The sequence below is a fragment of the Cydia amplana genome, chromosome 26 (assembly GCF_948474715.1).
Source record: "Cydia amplana chromosome 26, ilCydAmpl1.1, whole genome shotgun sequence".
In the NCBI taxonomy this organism is placed as follows: domain Eukaryota; kingdom Metazoa; phylum Arthropoda; class Insecta; order Lepidoptera; family Tortricidae; genus Cydia; species Cydia amplana.
The window spans coordinates 7916121-7938322 of record NC_086094.1 but is presented as its reverse complement, the minus strand read 5'-3'; the positions used below and the strand labels follow the sequence as shown (position 1 = coordinate 7938322).

At 45.8% G+C, this 22202-nt stretch overlaps 1 protein-coding gene across 1 annotated transcript; it reads right to left on the bottom strand.

Moving 5' to 3' along the window:
* Positions 1 to 42: 42 nt before the first annotated feature.
* Positions 43 to 3051, bottom strand: LOC134660210 (uncharacterized). The gene is made up of 5 exons (XM_063515935.1): positions 2958 to 3051; positions 1996 to 2156; positions 1827 to 1911; positions 978 to 1157; positions 43 to 203 (listed from the first exon to the last, which is right to left on the bottom strand). Exons 2-5 carry the CDS (start codon positions 2092 to 2094, stop codon positions 43 to 45), a joined length of 525 nt encoding a protein of 174 aa, XP_063372005.1. The 5' UTR covers positions 2095 to 2156; positions 2958 to 3051.
* Positions 3052 to 22202: the final 19151 nt, after the last annotated feature.

Sequence of the window (22202 nt, the reverse complement as noted above, 5' to 3'; positions counted from 1 at the left end):
CTATATTTCTCTATGGTTAGACGCACGGGCTGGTGTGTAGGACTAGTGCATGGCCCTGATGAGGTCGGGCGCGGTGACCAGGTACTCGCCGACGTCCTGTCTGGTGACGCGCGTCACGCGCAGGGCTCCGGCGCCGTCCGGGCTCATCTGCAGGTGGCTCTTGGCGCGCTCCAGCTGCTCCGGTGTCGGGGCCTTCGGGAAGTCTGCAGAGAAAAACAACTAGATGAAGTCTGCCAAATTTCATAGACAAAAAACCGGTTAAGTGCGAGTCGGACGCGCACGGAGGGTTCCACACCATCAACAAAAAATAGAGCAAAAAAACGGTCACCCATCCAAGTACTGACCCCGCCCGACGTTGCTTAACTTCGGTCAAAAATCACGTTTGTTGTATGGGAGCCCCACTTAAATCTTTATTTTATTCTGTTTTTAGTATTTGTTGTTATAGCGGCATCATCTGTGAAAATTTCAACTGTCTAGCTATCACGGTTCGTGAGATACAGCCTGGTGACAGACGGACGGACGAACGAACAGCGGAGTCTTAGTAATAGGGTCCCGTTTTTACCCTTTGGGTACGGAACACTAAAAATGGAAACTTGGACCCGCATCCTCCACAATCCGTGTGTTGCTCTTAACCGATTGAGCTACAGAAGCCTACGAGGACCTCGCAAATCTTTCCATTCCTTCCCTTATGTATACACGCCTTTGGGGTGGCGTATAGGACAATACACAAAATACATCACCCAACCCCATTATTCTAGGAAATATCTTAAGTTCTTAACAGCGCGATGTAGGATTTCCACCGGCCGGTACAGCGCCATCTAACGCACAATCGGTGCACTAACCTTTGATAACCAGCGAGCAGACGGCGGCGGGGATGTCTCACCCAACCCCATTATTCTAGAAAAAATCTTAACAGCGCGATGTAGGATTCCCACCGGCCGGCACAGCGCCATCTAACGTACAATCGGTGCACTAACCTTTGATAACAAGGCTGCATACGGCGGCGGGGATGTCTCTCGCGAACTCGGGCATCATCTTGCGCAGCGCGGCGACGGGCAGGGTCGCTATGTGGCCGTGGTCGTAGAACAGGAGCTGCGCCTGCGCGCCGCCCGGGCCGCCATCTTGTTGGAGCATCACGGCGCGGAGCCACTGCTTCTCTGTAACAACATACGATCAAAGATTAATAGGGTTGTTGACACATGATGAATTTTATAACGAAATCTAGTTAAATAGAAAATTAGCAATTTATCACAATACATTGGAAACTTAAAAAACAAATAATAAAAAAATACAAGACCTTAGGTTTTTTTTTCTTTTAACTCCAAATATAGAATTCGATTCCTAACATTTTATATAAAAAAAATTGCATAGCAACCATATACATAAACGCAATATTTCACAGACAAAATCGCAATTTCCTTGTTTTCCATACTACGAAACGGCTTCTAACGTTACATGCATGGTGACGTCACAATGTATTGCCATTTTATTAGAAGCGTTTCGTCAATAAAGTGCGAGTGCCAGACTTTGACCATCATTTGTGACTTTTGTATTGCTTTAAGACAATGGCTCACATATAGACATTTGATTCTCAAAACCAACCTGATCGACTCATGCCATTCATAAAAAAAATCAAATTAATCGAACTAGTTTTTGAGCTATACTTGGTCAACCAGATCTTGACAGTAGAAAAAGGCGGCAAATTTGAAAAATGTAGGCGCGAAGGGATATCGTCCCATAGAAAATTTGAATTTCGCGCCTTTTTTTACTGACAAGATTTGGTTGACCAGCTATATTATAAATTTGAGTGTAATCACGTGACTTACTGATCGGGCACATCGCTATGCACAGCTCCTCGGGTTTGGGCAGGTACGGGTCCCTGGCGAGCGCGCTCTTACAATATTCCTCCAGCTGAAACAACAAACGCATTGTCAGAAATCCAGGATCGACTGACGCTGGGTCCACGTATGTGGTGTGGGACAGAGAGGCACATACCCGGGGAGTGAGAGCGAAGGCGTTGCGCGCGTGCTCCGCGTTCTTGTGGTGGCCCGACACCATGGCGTGCTCGAGCAGGCTGCAGTCCAGGATCACCATGTCGCCGCCTGCTGCCGGGGGGTCCACGTATGTGATGTGGTGGAAATGGAGCGTTTCCGTTTCTGGAGAGGAAAATGGGCAAATCAATTTCAAGCCTCGTCTCCATATCGCGCGGCAAACCATCGAACATTGGCTCGCGCGGCAGCCGCGCGCAATGGATACCGGGCGCATCGAGTTGGCTCGCGCGGCAGCCCGGTATCCATTGCGCGCGGCTGCCTCGCGAGCCAATGTTCGATAGCTTGCCGCGCGATATGGAGACGGGGCTTTAGGCTAATTTATTTATTTTATTTATTAAATAAGTAACACAGCATTACAGTAAAAACCGAGGCACTGTGAAACTAAAAAACAAGATGCAAGGAAACAAATAATATGACAAATAAAAACCAATGACTGGTGTACTAATGTTTTAGTACACCAGAAATGTCGATTTGGTTGACCCAATTTGTCTGTAACGTCTGTCGTTTAAGTAAGTGCAATAGGGGGTATTACTGCAATGTTCTGCCGCCAGAGTGCAGCACTAGCACCCATCGTAAATCATAGAGTAACTTATACATACTGTGCCTTAAACTGTTTTTTAAGTTTTCACAGACAATAAAATATGACATTGATACATCAAGGCGGTTTGTTTACAAAGGGCCTGCCGGGAAACACGAAATCGAAACTCAGCCTCTTTATCGCTCGAATATGCAAGAGTGATAGAGAGGTTAGATAACAAAATTTCGACCCTCTCGTTTGCGATAGACCTTAGATTGTGTCGGATTGTGGAAGTGCTCCCTGAGCAGAGTTTCGCGTAATATTCCCTATTACAATTGATGAAAAAGAATAGCTGTACATTCATACATACTCTGTGGAAGATGTATTACCTAGTACATCCCCGCCTCGCTCCAGTATCCTCTGCCACTCCGGCGTGGACAGTGAGTCCACAGTGCGGTTGACTTCTTCATTTGACTCCGACACTGCCAGACTCCTGTCTTACTGGGCCTGGACTTAAGGAAAGCTCTGTGGAAGACGTATTACCTAGCACGTCCCCGCCTCGCTCCAGTATCCTCTGCCACTCCGGCGTGGACAGAGAGTCCACAGTGCGGTTGACATCTTCATTTGACTCCGTCACGGTCAAGCGGACGGGGGTCTTACTGGGACCGGTCTTCTCGCCGGATGGAATGCTCTGTGGAAGTGATACTTATTAAACTCTATACGCCAATTTTCAGTTAACCTGTTGATTTAATGATTTAATTTACCTCGTAATTGGAATTGTTTTCAAAGTTACATACCAGCAAAAAAATGGGAACATTTATACAGGTGATCTGAATGCTGGTAATTTTCAGGAAGAACTGCTAGGCCCACGGGCAGAGGTTCAAGGTTAGAGCACGCTTCCTGCAGCGTCACGTGTGACGTGCCACATACAATGACCTACTGTACAACACTCACCAGCGTCAACTCGGTGGCGTCGTCCTTCAGTTTGTCCAAGTAGGCGGTAGCAGCGTCAGAGAACGTATCCTGCTTGATCTGAAGCGTCACGTGTGACGTGCGACATACAGTGTCCTACTGTACAACACTCACCAGCGTCAACTCGGTGGCGTCGTCCTTCAGCTTGTCCAAGTATGCGGTGGCGGCGTCAGAGAACGTATCCTGTTTTATTAGAAGCGTCACGTGTGACGTGCGACATACAGTGCCCTACTGTACAACACTCACCAGCGTCAACTCGGTGGCGTCGTCCTTCAGTTTGTCCAAGTAGGCGGTAGCGGCGTCAGAGAGCGTATCCTGCTTTATTAGAAGCGTCACGTGTGACGTGCGACATACAGTGCCCTACTGTACAACACTCACCAGCGTCAACTCGGTGGCGTCGTCCTTCAGTTTGTCCAAGTAGGCGGTAGCAGCGTCAGAGAACGTATCCTGCTTGATCTGAAGCGTCACGTGTGACGTGCTACATACAGTGCCCTACTGTACAACACTCACCAGCGTCAACTCAGTGGCGTCGTCCTTCAGTTTGTCCAAGTAGGCGGTAGCAGCGTCAGAGAACGTATCCTGCTTGATCTGAAGCGTCACGTGTGACGTGCGACATACAGTGCCCTACTGTACAACACTCACCAGCGTCAACTCAGTGGCGTCGTCCTTCAGTTTGTCCAAGTAGGCGGTGGCAGCGTCGGAGAAAGTATCCTGCTTGATTTGAAGCGTCACGTGCGAGGTGAGCGTCGGCCGAGCGGCCAGGGAGAACTGGTCGGGACACGGGCAGAGGGACTCCAGGTCCTCTACTATCATTGCGTTGCCTGTGAAATTAATATTTTATATTTATTAGCAATCTGATTACAGATGTATATAATTAACGCCATCTTCTCGAGACTAGGCCAAAGGTATCTTTTCGAGCGATGGCGCCATTACCTTTGGCATAGAGAAATATAGTAAGACAAGAGTGCTCACTCCATACATCAGTCCAGACTATTAATTTCAGTGTCTACATCTAGCATCGAGTAGCGGAACTATCAGTACTGCTACTTGACAATAGATGTACCACCGACCGGAAAGTCTTATCTCAGTTCCGCTACTTGATGCTAGATGCTAATAGTCTTTTTGGTACTAAAACTGATGTATGGAGTGAGCACTCTATATATTTTTACTCTATGCCTTTGGCCTACTGTAGAGTAGATGGCGTTAATTGTTGACACTTAACAAATTAACACATATCAGTGAAAGAATAAGGAACAAAGTCAAATGCCGTTGTAAAAGTCTTACCCCCTTATTCATAAACGTCTGCTACGTTAATCAGCTGATGATCATCGTTTATCCCTCTCTATGGCATAACGACAGATAGGGACAAACGACGATAACAACCGATTAAGTTAGCAGCCGTTTATGAATAACGCCACGAATCTTCTGTCGAAAGATGGCAGTAAATTTACTGTGGCCATATAATTTACCATGACAGTAACTCTCTATACACTCTCTTTTCTTTGGTATAAGCCAGCACTCACCGTACTCGATGAACTCGAGCAGACAGCGCCTGTGCTTGGAGCTGACGCGCTGGACGAGCGCGCGGTAGTGGTGGCCGTCTGTGAACCGCGCTACTACCGTCTGTCCCGCTGTCGGCAGCTCTTTGGTATAAGCCAGCACTCACCGTACTCGATGAACTCGAGCAGACAGCGCCTGTGCTTGGAGCTGACGCGCTGGACGAGCGCGCGGTAGTGGTGGCCGTCTGTGAACCGCGCTACTACCGTCTGTCCCGCTGTCGGCAGCTCTTTGGTATAAGCCAGCACTCACCGTACTCGATGAACTCGAGCAGACAGCGCCTGTGCTTGGAGCTGACGCGCTGGACGAGCGCGCGGTAGTGGTGGCCGTCTGTGAACCGCGCTACTACCGTCTGTCCCGCTGTCGGCAGCTCTTTGGTATAAGCCAGCACTCACCGTACTCGATGAACTCGAGCAGACAGCGCCTGTGCTTGGAGCTGACGCGCTGGACTAGCGCGCGGTAGTGGTGGCCGTCTGTGAACCGCGCTACTACCGTCTGTCCCGCTGTCGGCAGCTCTTTGGTATAAGCCAGCACTCACCGTACTCGATGAACTCGAGCAGACAGCGCCTGTGCTTGGAGCTGACGCGCTGGACGAGCGCGCGGTAGTGGTGGCCGTCTGTGAACCGCGCTACTACCGTCTGTCCCGCTGTCGGCAGCTCTTTGGTATAAGCCAGCACTCACCGTACTCGATGAACTCGAGCAGACAGCGCCTGTGCTTGGAGCTGACGCGCTGGACGAGCGCGCGGTAGTGGTGGCCGTCTGTGAACCGCGCTACTACCGTTTGTCCCGCTGTCGGCAGCTCTTTGGTATAAGCCAGCACTCACCGTACTCGATGAACTCGAGCAGACAGCGCCTGTGCTTGGAGCTGACGCGCTGGACGAGCGCGCGGTAGTGGTGGCCGTCTGTGAACCGCGCTACTACCGTCTGTCCCGCTGTCGGCAGCTCTTTGGTATAAGCCAGCACTCACCGTACTCGATGAACTCGAGCAGACAGCGCCTGTGCTTGGAGCTGACGCGCTGGACTAGCGCGCGGTAGTGGTGGCCGTCTGTGAACCGCGCTACTACCGTCTGTCCCGCTGTCGGCAGCTCTTTGGTATAAGCCAGCACTCACCGTACTCGATGAACTCGAGCAGACAGCGCCTGTGCTTGGAGCTGACGCGCTGGACGAGCGCGCGGTAGTGGTGGCCGTCTGTGAACCGCGCTACTACCGTCTGTCCCGCTGTCGGCAGCTCTTTGGTATAAGCCAGCACTCACCGTACTCGATGAACTCGAGCAGACAGCGCCTGTGCTTGGAGCTGACGCGCTGGACGAGCGCGCGGTAGTGGTGGCCGTCTGTGAACCGCGCTACTACCGTCTGTCCCGCTGTCGGCAGCTCTTTGGTATAAGCCAGCACTCACCGTACTCGATGAACTCGAGCAGACAGCGCCTGTGCTTGGAGCTGACGCGCTGGACGAGCGCGCGGTAGTGGTGGCCGTCTGTGAACCGCGCTACTACCGTCTGTCCCGCTGTCGGCAGCTCTTTGGTATAAGCCAGCACTCACCGTACTCGATGAACTCGAGCAGACAGCGCCTGTGCTTGGAGCTGACGCGCTGGACGAGCGCGCGGTAGTGGTGGCCGTCCGTGAAGCGCGCTACTACCGTCTGTCCCGCCGTTGGCAACTCTTTCAGTCGCGGCGTGTCTTCTGCGAGGGGAAGTAGTATTATTTTTGTTGACTCGTAGAAAAAGTATTGTATACAATAGTGATACAATCAAGCTTTTCAATCTCGTACCCGTTAAGGCCACTCAGCAAGCTTCGTGGTCTTAACACGGTACTCTACTGAAAAGTTCTCCATTATATCACGATTGTATAAAATACTATTTTTACAAAAAAAAACGGTGAGTGTCGTATAAAATTATTAAGAGTAGGTTATTTGATTGTTACGTCACATTTTAGTGTTTTATATAAATTCCATAGTAGTAAAATCGTTTTAAATAAATAAATATTATAGGACATTCTTACATAGATCGACTAAGTCCCGCAGTAAGCTCAAGAAGGCTCGTGGTGTGGGTACTCAGACAACGATATATATAATATACAAATACATAGAAAACACCCAAGACTCAGGAACAAATATCTGTGCTTATCACACAAATAAAATGCCCTTACCGGGATTCGAACCCAGGACCACGGCTTCACAGGCAGGGTCACCATCCACTAGGCCAGACCAGTCGTCGTTTTGGCAGTTCGAAAAATCACGTTTGTTGTATGGGAGCCCAACTTAAATCTTTATTTTATTCTGTTTTTAGTATGTAGGTAGCGGCAACAGAAATACATCATCTGTGAAAATTTCAACTGTCTAGCTATCACGGTTCGTGAGATACAGCCTGGTGACAGACGGACGGACGGACAGCGAAGTCTTAGTAATAGGGTCCCGTTTTTTACCCTTTGGGTACGGAACCCTAAAAAGAAATTCATTTGACTAGTAGTCAAATACCCTAGAGTGGTTATTGTGTGTGTGACCGACCTGCGGCTCCGTAGAGCGCCACCTCGCAGACGATCTCGTCAAAGTCCCCCTGGCGCGCTCGGGCCGCGGGCCGCACGAACACGCGGCCGGGGGCGGTCGCGTCCACCAGCACGTAGGCGCCGTTATTGGTGACAGCGGGCCGGGAAACTTCCGGCACCTCCGACGAACCTGGACACGATTATCATATTATTACGGAGAGGCCTACGCTTATAGTTCCTTTTTTTAGCATTAGAAAAAGACGCTTTTTTAAAATCTGTACCTATTATTTATTAACGCAAAAGAATGCAAAAGATCGTATATGATTCATAATTGTCACATATTTTTCAAGTGTTTTTCAATAAAGAGACGCGTCAAGAATGTTTACCTTTTTTTGAATGCTAAAAAAACGAACTATAGCAGTCAGATTTGGAGAACTATAGCGGTGAGTTTGTCGAGCAAAACAAAAAGGGCCGGCCGTCCTATCCTTACCTCGAACTCATATTTAAATTTAAAAAAAAATGCACGTCAAAGTTCGTTAGTCTTGTTACTGACGCACTCACTTCCTGATCATATTGAGGTACTTCTAGTATACCCCCGAGCTCTAAATTTGAAACGTAATTAGTTTTTAGGTTATTAAGCCGAGGATATCAATCACGTTTTAAAGACTATAGGTAAGTTTATCCTCAATAGGAATGGGATCGATTGACATAAAAAACATCACCCAAAATTACCATTTTCTCGCAACCTGTATGTTTTTTCCATATTTTTTCCGAAATCTGTAAACGCCAATCTTCGTAAATTTGAAATCGGGGCAGTGTTGGCCGAAACGTTAATGCAATTGAAAATGTTTGCCATTAACCATTATAAATTGAACCTTAAACCGTAACGGACGATTACAGTTTACGGTTCAATTTATAATGGTAAATGGCCAACATTTTCAATTGCATTAACGTTTCTGTCAACACTGAATCGGGGGAAGCTCTAAGACCGTTAGCTGGTGACAAAATGCTGGGGCAACGCGAGGAAGATGTTCACTCACCACTGGGCTGTGCAGCAGGCTGGGCAGCAGCTGCAGCAGGCGTTGCAGCAGGTGTTGCAGCAGGTGTTGCAGCAGCTGCAGCAGGTGTTGCAGCAGGGGTGTGGACGCGCGGCAACCAGCGCCGCGCGGTGCCGGCGCCGAGCGCGGCGCCCGTCTCCAGGTTGACGAGGGTCACGTTGAGGGTCTCGCCAGATTTGGAGACTATGGTGCATTGCACCTGGTCTTTTAGCTGTCGAAACATATAATATATAAGAAAAACCGGCCAAGTGCGAGTCGGACTCGCGCACGGAGGGTTCCGCACCATCAACAAAAAATAGAGCAAAACAAGCAAAAAAACGGTCACCCATCCAAGTACTGACCCCGCCCGACGTTGCTTAGCTTCGGTCAAAAATCACGTTTGTTGTATGGGAGCCCCACTTAAATCTTTATTTTATTCTGTTTTTAGTATTTGTTGTTATAGCGGCAACAGAAATACATCATTTGTGAAAATTTCAACTGTCTAGCTATCACGGTTCGTGAGATACAGCCTGGTGACAGACGGACGGACGGACGGACGGACAGCGGAGTCTTAGTAATAAGGTCCCGTTTTTACCCTTTGGGTACGGAACCCTAATAATACGTAGTAACGATGCCCCACCCCATATTATGCGCTGCTATTACCATGTGTGATGAATAAACTATTATCTATCTTTATCTATCATAATAAATTATATCTAAGCTTTATGGCATCGTTTGGAGACGTTTCTGCTAAGTACAAAATTTATATAGCTTTTTTAGGGTTCCGTACCCAAGGGTAAAAACGGGACCCTATTACTAAGACTCCACTGTCCGTCTGTCTGTCACCAGGCTGTATCTCATGAACCGTGATAGCTAGACAGTCGAAATTTTCACAGATGATGTATTTCTGTTGCCGCTATAGAAACAAGTACTAAAAACAAAATACAATAAATATTTAAGTGGGGCTCCCCTACAACAAACGTGACTGTTTTGCCTTTTTTTTGCTCGATATTACGGAATGGTACGAAACCCTTCGTGCGCGAGTCCGACTCGCACTTGGCCGGTTTTATTATGACATCAATGAAGAAAATGGGTACCTACCATGTTTGTAACGAAAAAGAAAACCGGTCATCCCCTTTCTTTCTAATGTACGCATGTGTCATTGCCGTCCATGGATTGGTCTACGCATAAGTGAAACTAGCATACCTGCACTTTATCACTGTTCAGGTGAGCGTAGAACTCGAGTAGCGCAAAGTCCTTCGGCAGACGCCGGCAGGTGCCAGTGGATCTACCCATTAGTGGAGGCAGTTCATACCTGCACTTTATCACTGTTCAGGTGAGCGCAGAACTCCGGTAGGGCCGCGAAGTCTTTCGGCAGGCGCCGGCACGTGTCTCCCGGCGCTAGTGTGACGACCCGCGCCGCGTCGAGTAGCGCGGCCTGTGTGGGAGACAGGCGGCGAGCGCGGTACCACGCGCCTTCTGAAGCCTCCAGGTACGCGAACGTGTCGCCGGGCAGAGGCCTGTCAATAACACCATATAGAGAAATATAAGTAACTCCATACATCAGTTATCTTACCAAAACGCGGGTTATTTCGTAGTCGACATCTAGCGTCAAGTAGCGGACATTGTCAGTACTGCTAGTTGACAATAGAGGTCACGACAAACAAAAACTCTAATGCTCAAAAATTTTCAGCTAATATTATAACCGGATTAACCGAAACTCTATTTTCAACTCCTTCTGCTTATAATATTAGTTGTAAATTGTTTTAGTAGTACATTTTTCGTCAATAGCGGAACTTGTGACACCGGTGTCAAGTAGCGGTACCGATAGTTCCACTACTTGACGTTAGATGTCGACTACCAAACTCGCGTTTAGGTAATAAACTAATAAAACTGATGTATGGTGTAAATTAATTTATTTTAAACACAGTCAAATACCCTATTGATTAGTAAACAAACCCCTAGTACAGTATCACTCCCTCTATGGCCTCGCTGGCTTCACACGCCTGTCCGAACGGGTCCAGCAAGCGCTCGTAGTTGTCGGAATAGTCCCCGTACAGTCACAGACAGCGCTACCCCAACAGTACAGTACATTACACAAGTGTGACTCACTCGAACGCCTCGCTAGCTTCACACGCCTGTCCGAACGGGTCCATCAAGCGTTCGTAGTTATCGGAATAGTCCCCGTACAGTCACAGACAGCGCTACCCCAACAGTACAGTACATTACACAAGTTTTACTCACTCTATGGCCTCGCTGGCTTCACACGCCTGTCCGAACGGCATTCGTAGTTGTTGGAATAGTCCCCGTGCAGTCACAGACAGCGCTACCCCAACAGTACAGTACATTACACAAGTTTTACTCACTCTATGGCCTCGCTGGCTTCACACGCCTGTCCGAACGGCATTCGTAGTTGTTGGAATAGTCCCCGTGCAGTCACAGCCAGCGCTACCCCAACAGTACAGTACATTACACAAGTTTTACTCACTCTATGGCCTCGCTGGCTTCACACGCCTGTCCGAACGGCATTCGTAGTTGTTGGAATAGTCCCCGTACAGTCACAGACAGCGCTACCCCAACAGTACAGTACATTACACAAGTGTGACTCACTCGAACGCCTCGCTAGCTTCACACGCCTGTCCGAACGGCATTCGTAGTTGTTGGAATAGTCCCCGTACAGTCACAGACAGCGCTACCCCAACAGTACAGTACATTACACAAGTGTGACTCACTCGAACGCCTCGCTAGTCTCACACGCCTGTCCGAACGGGTCCAGCAAGCGCTCGTAGTTATCGGAATAGTCCCCGTACAGTCACAGACAGCGCTACCCCAACAGTACAGTACATTACACAAGTGTGACTCACTCGAACGCCTCGCTAGCTTCACACGCCTGTCCGAACGGGTCCAGCAAGCGCTCGTAGTTATCGGAATAGTCCCCGTACAGTCACAGACAGCGCTACCCCAACAGTACAGTACATTACACAAGTGTGACTCACTCGAACGCCTCGCTAGTCTCACACGCCTGTCCGAACGGGTCCAGCAAGCGCTCGTAGTTATCGGAATAGTCCCCGTACAGTCACAGACAGCGCTACCCCAACAGTACAGTACATTACACAAGTGTGACTCACTCGAACGCCTCGCTAGTCTCACACGCCTGTCCGAACGGGTCCAGCAAGCGCTCGTAGTTATCGGAATAGTCCCCGTACAGTCACAGACAGCGCTACCCCAACAGTACAGTACATTACACAAGTGTGACTCACTCGAACGCCTCGCTAGCTTCACACGCCTGTCCGAACGGGTCCAGCAAGCGCTCGTAGTTATCGGAATAGTCCCCGTACAGTCACAGACAGCGCTACCCCAACAGTACAGTACATTACACAAGTGTGACTCACTCTATGGCCTCGCTAGCTTCACACGCCTGTCCGAACGGGTCCAGCAAGCGCTCGTAGTTATCGGAATAGTCCCCGTACAGTCACAGCCAGCGCTACCCCAACAGTACAGTACATTACACAAGTGTGACTCACTCGAACGCCTCGCTAGCCTCACACGCCTGTCCGAACGGGTCCAACAAGCGCTCGTAGTTGTCGGAATAGTCCCCGTGCATGGTGACGCCGACGTAACCGCCGCCGCCGCAGCTGTCGGCGCTGGTGTCGGCGGACAGGATGAAGGTGTCCTTGACGGGCAGCAGGTCGATAACGCAGCTGAAAATTACGTTAATGTTTACACTACAATACACTACAATACAATACAAATCCTCTTTATTGCACAATCTCAGAATAAATGTACATTGAAACACAAATAATACATGAAGACAGAGGTAAACAACAGGCGGCCTTATCGTTAAAGAGCGATCTCTTCCAGACAACCTTTAGGTAGTGGAGAAATGAAAACTGATATATTAACTAATTACTTTCGTAAACGGCCTCCTAGACAACAAATTTAACACATATCAGTGAAAGAATAAGGATCAAAGTCAAACGGCGTTCTAAAAGTCTTAATAGCCGGAGAGCTAAGCTAATTCAAATATAACAATGCCAGGCGTTTTATTTGGGGGAAAAGTAGTGTCAGGTGATAAAAATCGATAAAAATACACAATTACTTGTGCGCCTGTAGGAAGATCACGAGCAAATTGCACCTGACTCACAATCTATGCGTAAAGCAATTGTGAGTACTTCCTGCAGGCGCACAAAGTGATTGTGTATTTTCATCACCTGGCACTACTTTTCCCCCAAATAAAACGCCTGGCATTGTTATATTTGAATTAAATACATAATTAGCTATTATATCACACCAAACACACAGCTCTATAAATTGCACACCTTCAATTGATTTTACAACCACTTTGTTGCCCATCCACTCCCACACCCACCGCTAGACAGCTGCCAGGCGCCCGGATTAATTAATAATGATAGTATGGCATACTAACTAGAGGGATTTCGTTGCTCTATAAATTGCATACCTATTTACGTGGCTAGCTCTTAGACCATAATCTTCTGTCGAACGATGGCAGTAAGTGGCCTCTATTTCAATATCTCTTTGCTACCGACTATACTTAGTTTTTTTTTTTTTTAGTTTTAATCTGCTGTCGAAGGATGGCAGCAAATGCTACATATTTTACCATGACAGTAACTCTCTATACACTCTATTATCTTTGCTATTTATGTTGTTACTAGCGACCCGCCCCGGCTTCGCACGGGTTAACAAATTATACATAAACCTACCTCTTGAATCACTCTATCTATTAAAAAAAAACCGCATCAAAATCCGTTGCGTAGTTTTAAAGATCTAAGCATAAAGACAGACAGGAAAGCGACTTTATTTTATACTAAGTAGTGATATGTAGCAGGGATGTTGCGGATGCCGATTTTTTGACATCCGCGGATGCGGATGCGGATGTCAAGATAGTACCATAAAAAACGTCAAATATTACATTTTAGTAATTTTTATTACAAAAAACCGGCCAAGTGCGAGTCGGACTCGCGTTCCAAGGGTTCCGTGCATTAAGTCCCACTCACGCTTGACTGCTCATTTCTAATAGGTTTTTTTGGTTAATGACTAAATTACTTAGCAGTCTAGCACTTACGCCGATGCTAAGACGTTCCTGTACCGACCTGTTCCACATCCGCATCCGCATTAAATCCGCATCGATTTTATGCGGATGCGGATGTTGATAATAATGCGGAAGTTCCGCGGTTGCGGATGCGGATATTCGCAACATCCCTGATATGTAGTGATAGCATTTAAATGAAAACGGCCAAATACTTACTTCTTGGGCACCAGAGCGGGCTTAGGAGCGGGTGTGGCGGCGGGGGCGGCAACCTTCGGCTCTACTTTAGGCTCGTCTTTGGCAACGGCGGCTTTCGGCTTGAAGCCGAACGACGGCTTGGGCTCCTCGGGCTTATGCTCGGGTTTAGCTGAAAATATATTTGCCCTTTGTAAATAGAAAGTTGAAAAAATCGACTGAGTGAACAGATGGACAGTAGATGGGAACGGGCGTAAATAATAGTACATTACGATACAAGTGCGAAAAGTTAGAAATTCGCAATGAGTGGCTATAATTTGAAAACAGGGAGTGTTTTAAATCGACACGAGTTGCGAAATACCTTTTCGCACGTGTACTGTACAACGTTTTACAGTACAGTCGCAATCTGATATATCGGAGCTTCCAAGAGGCTCAAAAATATCTGAGCACGCACTCTAGTGCCTTGACAATATTACAGGCGTGTTCAGATATTTGTGAACACCTGGGCCGCTCCGATATATTTTATGGCGACTGTACATAAGGCTATTTAAATTTTCGGCATAGATACGTAATGTGCTAATTATCGCACTAGTGCGGTAGCACCACATGTACAGTCAGCAGCAGAAGTTGCTAAGCGGGCGAGGTGTTCAAAATCACCTTGACGCGCTCTTATTCTTTAAACAATAAAGTCGCGTCAAGATCATTTTGAACACATCGCCCGCTTAGCAACTATTGCTGCTGCCTGTACTGTAAAAAACCGGCCAAGTGCGAGTCGGACTCGCGCACGGAGGGTTCCGCACCATCAACAAAAAATAGAGCAAAACAAGCAAAAAAAACGGTCACCCATCCAAGTACTGACCCCGCCCGACGTTGCTTAACTTCGGTCAAAAATCACGTTTGTTGTATGGGAGCCCCACTTAAGTCTTTATTTTATTCTGTTTTTAGTATTTGTTGTTATAGCGGCAACAGAAATACATCATCTGTGAAAATTTCAACTGTCTAGCTATCACGGTTCGTGAGATACAGCCTGGTGACGGACGGACGGACAGCGGATTCTTAGTAATAGGGTCCCGTTTTTACCCTTTGGGTACGGAACCCTAAAAATACTTACGCCCCCAGTCTTCGTCGTCTTTCTTGCCAAATCTCTTGGCTCCATCCTGGTTGCTAGAACGATTGTCTTGTCTGTCAGTCTTGCGACTAAACTCCTCGTTCTTGACACCAAAGTAGCTAGTGTCTTTATTCCTGTCGTTGGCTCTCGGCCTGTTGTCGTCGCCTGAAATAAATGTGACGTTATCTATGAAAAGGGACCTCATTGTCGATGGCGCTTACGGCGTTGTTAACGATGCTCCGATATAAATACAATGCCGCGCGACGCTGTGCGGCGTAAGCGCCATCGACAATTAAGTCCCTTTTCATAGATAATGCCCCAAATTATTAAATTGACTGTTTTTAATGAGGTTTCGTAATTTAAAGGGTGTGAAAGTAATTAAACATTTCTTTTATACTATACTGCCCCCTAAGCCAATTAGCGGTATCTCAAAAACAAATAATGTTGAAAATGGAATTATAAGATAATTAAAGAATTTAAATTATATGTTTGCATTAAATTTTGATTTGAGATACCACTAATTGGCTTAAGGGGGCAGTATGTAGGCATCAAACAGATGTATCGCCTGATGATAAATAATAAATATCAGGGGACATCTCACACAGACCAAACTAGCCCTAAACTAAGCAAAACTCGTACTTTGGGTGCTAGGCGACGATATACATACTTATATAGATAAATACTTAAATACACATGACTCAGGAACGAATATTTGTGTTCATCACACAATAACAAATATCACAAATTGACGACGACCGGTCTGGCCTAGTGGGTAGTGACCCTGCCTGTGAAGCCGCGGTCCTGGATTCGAATCCCAGTAAGGGCATTTATTTGTTCCTGAGTCAAGGTTGATTTCTATGTATTTAAGTATTTGTATAGTATTATCGTTGTCTGAGTACCCACAACACAAGCCTTCTTGAGCTTACTGTGGGGCTTAGTCAATTTGTGTAAAAATGTCCTATAATATTTATAAAAAAAAAAAAAATACCGTCGTTCGACCGGTTGAATCTGCCCCGGTTATCCCCTCGGTTGTCCTGCCAATTGTCGGAGCGTCCACGGTTGTCAGACCCCCGGTTGTCGGAGCGTCCGCGGTTGTCGCTGCGGTTGTCGGGACGACCTCTATCGTCGTTGCGTGCGTTGTTGGCTCTAGCGACGGGGGTAGGTGCGGTCACGCTGCCGAGTGGACCGAACTTCTGGAAATATAGGGTGGTAAAATTATAGTCTAGCAACTGATTTGTCAGGTTTGAAAAATAAATAAACATTTACTTAGCGCCACTTTCGCCATTGCTCTAACCCGGGGTTAACCGGTTAAACCTGGAGTAAGCATGGTTACCAGTACAATTAGACACTGGGTAAACGGTTTAACCGCTTAACCCCGGGTTAGTGGGATGGTGCAAGTGGACCTTAAAGTTTTTGGCAAAAAAATCATTTTTGGTACAAGCTTTTATCGGTTACTGTACTTTTCTTTCCACAGGCAACTAATACTCATCGAGACAATTCTAAAAACCCCAAACACAATTAGGTTGCGTTGTTTCATCACAAAGTTCCTATGGCCACCTCCGGTCTCCATCATCAGATCAGCTCGACGGTACCATACTGCATTGTCACCCGACTTACATATATTAGCTATGCAAATTATTAACTTCACTGGAAGTCGGAAAGTGGGTCAAATTTAACTTGCAAGATTTGACAAGCATAGTTACATAGGTACATTGCAAGTTAATAAAAAGCTTGTAATAAGCATTCAGAACAAGCACCGCGCTAGTTCTGTGCATGCCCAGTTGGGCATGTGCTTCGGCAGAGGGGAAATAGTGCGAATGCCGACTCCCTTCCCGGTGTTGCTCGAAGATATGAACCATGATCACAGAATAAATAACAGTACTAAGTACAGAAGACTCACTCTCTAACAAAACACGTCTGTTACGATCAGCACAGATATGGCCGCTAGGTGGCGCCAGCGCCACGCGCGGCTTATGGCTTTCCCCAAAATTGGGGCCGAACGGATGTACCTGTAGCAAAGCGACGAAATCGCGGAGTGAGACACGCCTGCCATGACACCTATCATTATCAATGATTTATAACTCATGATAGGTTATAGGCGTTCCAAATTTGAAGCGCTTAACTTGTGACAAATTGGACAAGTTGCCTTTAGACGCGGCTGGACAAGCGAGAAATGTGCACGTGCTAACGAGCTCCCGCACACCGAAAGAGAAAGAGACGACCTTATGTTTAACGACGCGTGTGAGAAAGATGGATGGAATGAGAAAATTAATCAAAAATAACAGATTTCTTCGTAGGCACAGAAATAAATATGGAAGTATTTTTGTGCTCCTCAAATACGAGTATAACCTATACAGGGTGGCCCATTTAGATCGGTCAGTATGGGAAAATCTGAAACTATAAGACATACGACTAGACGATCTCTTCTTAGGAACCATGTCATCGATTTTAGTAACAAGAAAAACTGCATTCATACATTTAATTTTTTTTAATGTTAAATGTATTGAAAAAAATGGTGGCCATTTCGAAAACATACTAAAATAAATTAATGGATATGAAAACAATGCATTTTATTCATTTCAGACATCATGTTTCATGGTAACATTTACTGCTTAAGACCTACACAATCGATATCTAAATAGAAATAATTTTAGATTTTTTTTTTTTCAAAACGTCCGGGTTCGATTCCCGAGCTGAGTACACATTTTTTTTTTAATGAATGTATGCAGTTTTTCTTGTTACTAAAATCGATGACATGGTTCCTAAGAAGAGATGGTCGTATGTCTTATAGTTTCAGATTTTCCCATACTGACCGATCTAAATGGGCCACCCTGTATATGGTTATACAATATCATTGATAATTATGCAATAAATGATTATCTTATCTTATCTTATCTTGTAAATATAAAGCTACCTTTGAAGGCATCCTGTCGGTGCAGGTGTCGCGCGCGTCGCCGCCGGGCGAGCGCGGCTGGCGCAGCGGCGCGGCCGCCGGCATCCTGACACAAACCATTACTTATTAGGTTACTAGCGACTCGCCCAGACTTCCCACGGGTTAACGAATTATACATAAACCTTCCTCTTGAATCACTCTATCTATTTAAAAAAACCGCATTAAAATCCGTTGCGTAGTATTAAAGAACTAAGCATACATAGGGACAGACAGCGGGAAGCGACTTTGTTTTATACAATGTAGTCATTAGACAATCCTATTAGAACGAGCCGATACGATAGGAATAGTATAGTAGGTAAAGTAAGAAATGTGTCAGACCATATGTAATTGTCGGCCGAAGCGAAGCTGAGGTTGACAAACATGTAATCCTGAGGCTTTCTTAATACTAGCCGAGGTGTGTGTATTGTCTGTCCGACGGAGCCGGAAAGCGGCAACTTTGTTTAGCGCAGCGGGCCGAAAGTTGACGCTTTCGGGCCGGAGGGCAGAAAATTGGTAATACTTTATTACAACACTCACACTGGCTCCGAATCATTTTCAAGTCTGGACGCTATGCCCCCGGATTGACTGAAACAAGAAATGTATAACTCAATTGTTTATTTCCATATTGCGGGTATAATACAAACAGCAACACTCTTAACTAAAGTCCACCGATGTACAGTTAACAGTGTGGGCGATGGTACATAAAATGAAATAAATGGATTTATTTCGAGATGGACTCATGGACAAATATGTATAGGACTTGGCGCAGCCGAGCGCATGGCGAGGCGGGTAGCGTCAGTCATCTAAAACCAACGTGCACTCAAGCCGCTCACATAAGTTTGCTTGTGCCAATCTTGTGACACACATTTGTGCCTGTGACAGTCGCTGGAGGGTACGGGTACACTCACCGCTTCAGGTTGTGGCACACAGTCTTGTGTCTGTGGGCCCAGTCGCGCCGCTGGCAGGCGAGCGAGCAGTACGGCGTGACGCTCAGCACGAGCACTCGACCCGGTACACTCACCGCTTCAGGTTGTGGCACACAGTCTTGTGTCTGTGGGCCCAGTCGCGCCGCTGGCAGGCGAGCGAGCAGTACGGCGTGACGCTCAGCACGAGCACTCGACCCGGTACACTCACCGCTTCAGGTTGTGGCACACAGTCTTGTGTCTGTAGGCCCAGTCGCGCCGCTGGCAGAGGGGCGAGCAGTACGGCGTGACGCGACATCCGGAGCAGAACGCGGAGGCGCGCTCGCCGCACGCCACGCACGCGCCGACCGTCTGTAGCGCCGGAAGGTTAGGCTGCGGTTTCAAATGTCTGTGATTATATGTTATAGCGACCCGCCCCGGCTTCGCACGGGTTAACAAATTATACATAAACCTACCTCTTGAATCACTCTATCGATTAAAAAAAACCACATCAAAATTCGTTGCGTAGTAGTAGTAGGGACATACAGCGGGAAGCGACTTTGTTTTATACTATGTAATGAAGAAAGAGTGGTAACTCCATACATCAGTTTTCTTACCAAAATGCGAGTTATTTCGTAGTCGACATCTAGCGTCAAGTAGCAGACATTATCAGTACTGTTAGTTGAAAATAGATGTCACGGCAAACAAAAACTGTTATGCTTGACAATTTTTAGCTAATATTATAACCGGATTAACCGGAACTCGCAAAAAAACACATTTTTTGTATGGGAGCCCCACTTAAGTATTTATTTTATTTCGTTTTAGTATTTGTTGTTAGAGCGGCAACAGAAATACATCATCTATGAAAATTTAAACTGCCTAGCTATCACGGTTCATAAGTTACAGCCTGGCGACAGACAGACAGCGAAGTCTTAGTAATAGGGTCCCGTTTTTTTGGGTATACGGAATCCTAAAAACCAGATGTAACGAAAAGTGTTATGGCGCGGTGGCTTACATCACTTATACCTATCGCCGCTATACTTAACCTCGTAATATCTGCAACACTCATTTGATGACAAAAACACCCGTATTCCGAATGAAAGAAAAGCGACATTTCCATCAAATGATTGTTGCAGATATGAGGTTGAGTAAGTATAGCGACGCTATATGAATGATTTTTTGATATTTGATATCAGTGTATACGAAAGTAGCTATTACTCTGAACTGCATGTACCGCTGACATAGATGGCGTTGATGCTGCGTTAGAAATGACGCATTCGGAGCTAAAATCAACCACTGCGGATTTGTCCCTGATACAGCATACAGCCTATCCCCATGTATTTTCTTATCGTTTGGCGTTTGTCGATGTACGATGGTCTAGGCCCTGGCGGGCTAGCACATGATTGGCGCGACAGTATGTCACGGCGAGATACTACCCGTCCCTCTTTAACCTTTTGGACGCCAATGACCGATATATCCGCACCGTAGGTTCAACGCCAAGGACCGATTAATCGTTCACAGACCACAGAGCAACATAGACCTATGGGCATATGCATAAAGTACAATTTCAGTTTTGACACCTCGGTGACGTGGCGTCAGCGTGACAGCTTTTGTGTTTGACACGGCGTCGAAAAGGTTAATTAATACAGTTAGAAAAAGACGGGTAGTCTATCTCGCGGCGATATACTGTCGCGCCAATCATGCGCTAGGCCTTCTGGTAGTAAACTTAATGTTTTTTCTTACAAACGGAGTTTTATTATGTTTTAAAGAGTTTTATTTATAACGTTTAGTTATTGGATACAAATAAGAATAAAAAGCGGCCAAGTGCGAGTCGGACTCGCCCATGAAGGGTTCCGTATTTAGGCGATTTATGACGTATAAAAAAAAACTACTTACTAGATCTCGTTCAAACCAATTTTCAGTGGAAGTTTACATGTACACCATATATTTTTTTTAGTTTTATCATTCTCTTATTTTAGAAGTTACAGGGGGGGGACACACATTTTACCACTTTGGAAGTGTCTCTTGCGCAAACTATTCAGTTTAGAAAAAAATGATATTAGGAACCTCAATATCATTTTTGAAGACCTATCCATAGATACCCCACACGTATGGGTTTGATGAAAAAAAAATTTTTTGAGTTTCAGTTCGAAGTATGGGGAACCCCAAAAATTTATTGTTTTTTTTCTATTTTTGTGTGAAAATCTTAATGCGGTTCACAGAATACATCTACTTACCAAGTTTCAACAGTATAGTTCTTATAGTTTCGGAGAAAAGTGGCTGTGACATACGGACGGACAGACAGACGGACAGACAGACGGACAGACAGACAGACAGACAGACATGACGAATCTATAAGGGTTCCGTTTTTTGCCATTTGGCTACGGAACCCTAAAAATCCGCCTGTAATCAGCTTTTTCAGGAGCAAAAAAGAAAAACAAAAGTAAAAACGAATTCACTTTATTTAAAACTATTCTATAATCACAATTAAGACAAGAAAATAAAAAATACATTTAAATTAATATTACAAAATCACTTTATAAAAATACTTACCGCAAATTATGTAAACATTAAAAAAGGTACAGACATTAATCGAGATAAAGATTTAACATTAAAATATCACATTTTAAGGAATGTCAACATTCAAACAATAAAATTCGGTGGTAACATTTGTCTTAGACATGTTTTAAGCATTATTTTTTGAGCGTTTCTTTTATTTTTTACCATTTTCATCCTTAGTGTAAGGCCTGAGTGGACGCTCGAAGCGGAGCGTTCGGCGGGGCGTGCAGCGTGGCGTCGGGCTCACAAGTGATTTGAGCAGCGTGCGCTAAGGCCGCTCCTATACGCTTGCATTTGTTTAACATGCACGCCGCACGCCCCGCCCCGCTGCACGCCCAACATGAGCGTCCACTCAGGCCTTACACTTATAGGAGAAAAAAAGTGTCCTAAAATTTCCATACATTTTTCAAACTTTCCTTGTTGTTACAGTTGTATATGGGGAAATGGTAACACAATAGGAAAAAACTCTGGGACAATTTTTTATCCCATTTGAATCGAAAGAGCTCGTGATTCTGAGTAGAAACAACACAAAAGTGGCAAAAGAGGTCACAATGTATAAAAATGCCAAAAAATAAAAGAAACGCTCTTTTATTGGTAAAACTGACTTACTTAATGGCACTGGACTTTGAAATTGGCAGTATATTGAAAACCAGTTTTTAACTAAGCCAGTTAGCAAAAAATATGCAAGTTAATACACTTTATACGTTTCTCAGGAATGTCTACTTTTTCATACAATCTAAACCACTTTTACAATACATCTGGTGCTCCATTACGACACCCTGTGCTATAATAAGCACATTACGTAACTACGTCGAAAATTGAAAGGCCATTTACTGTAAAACGT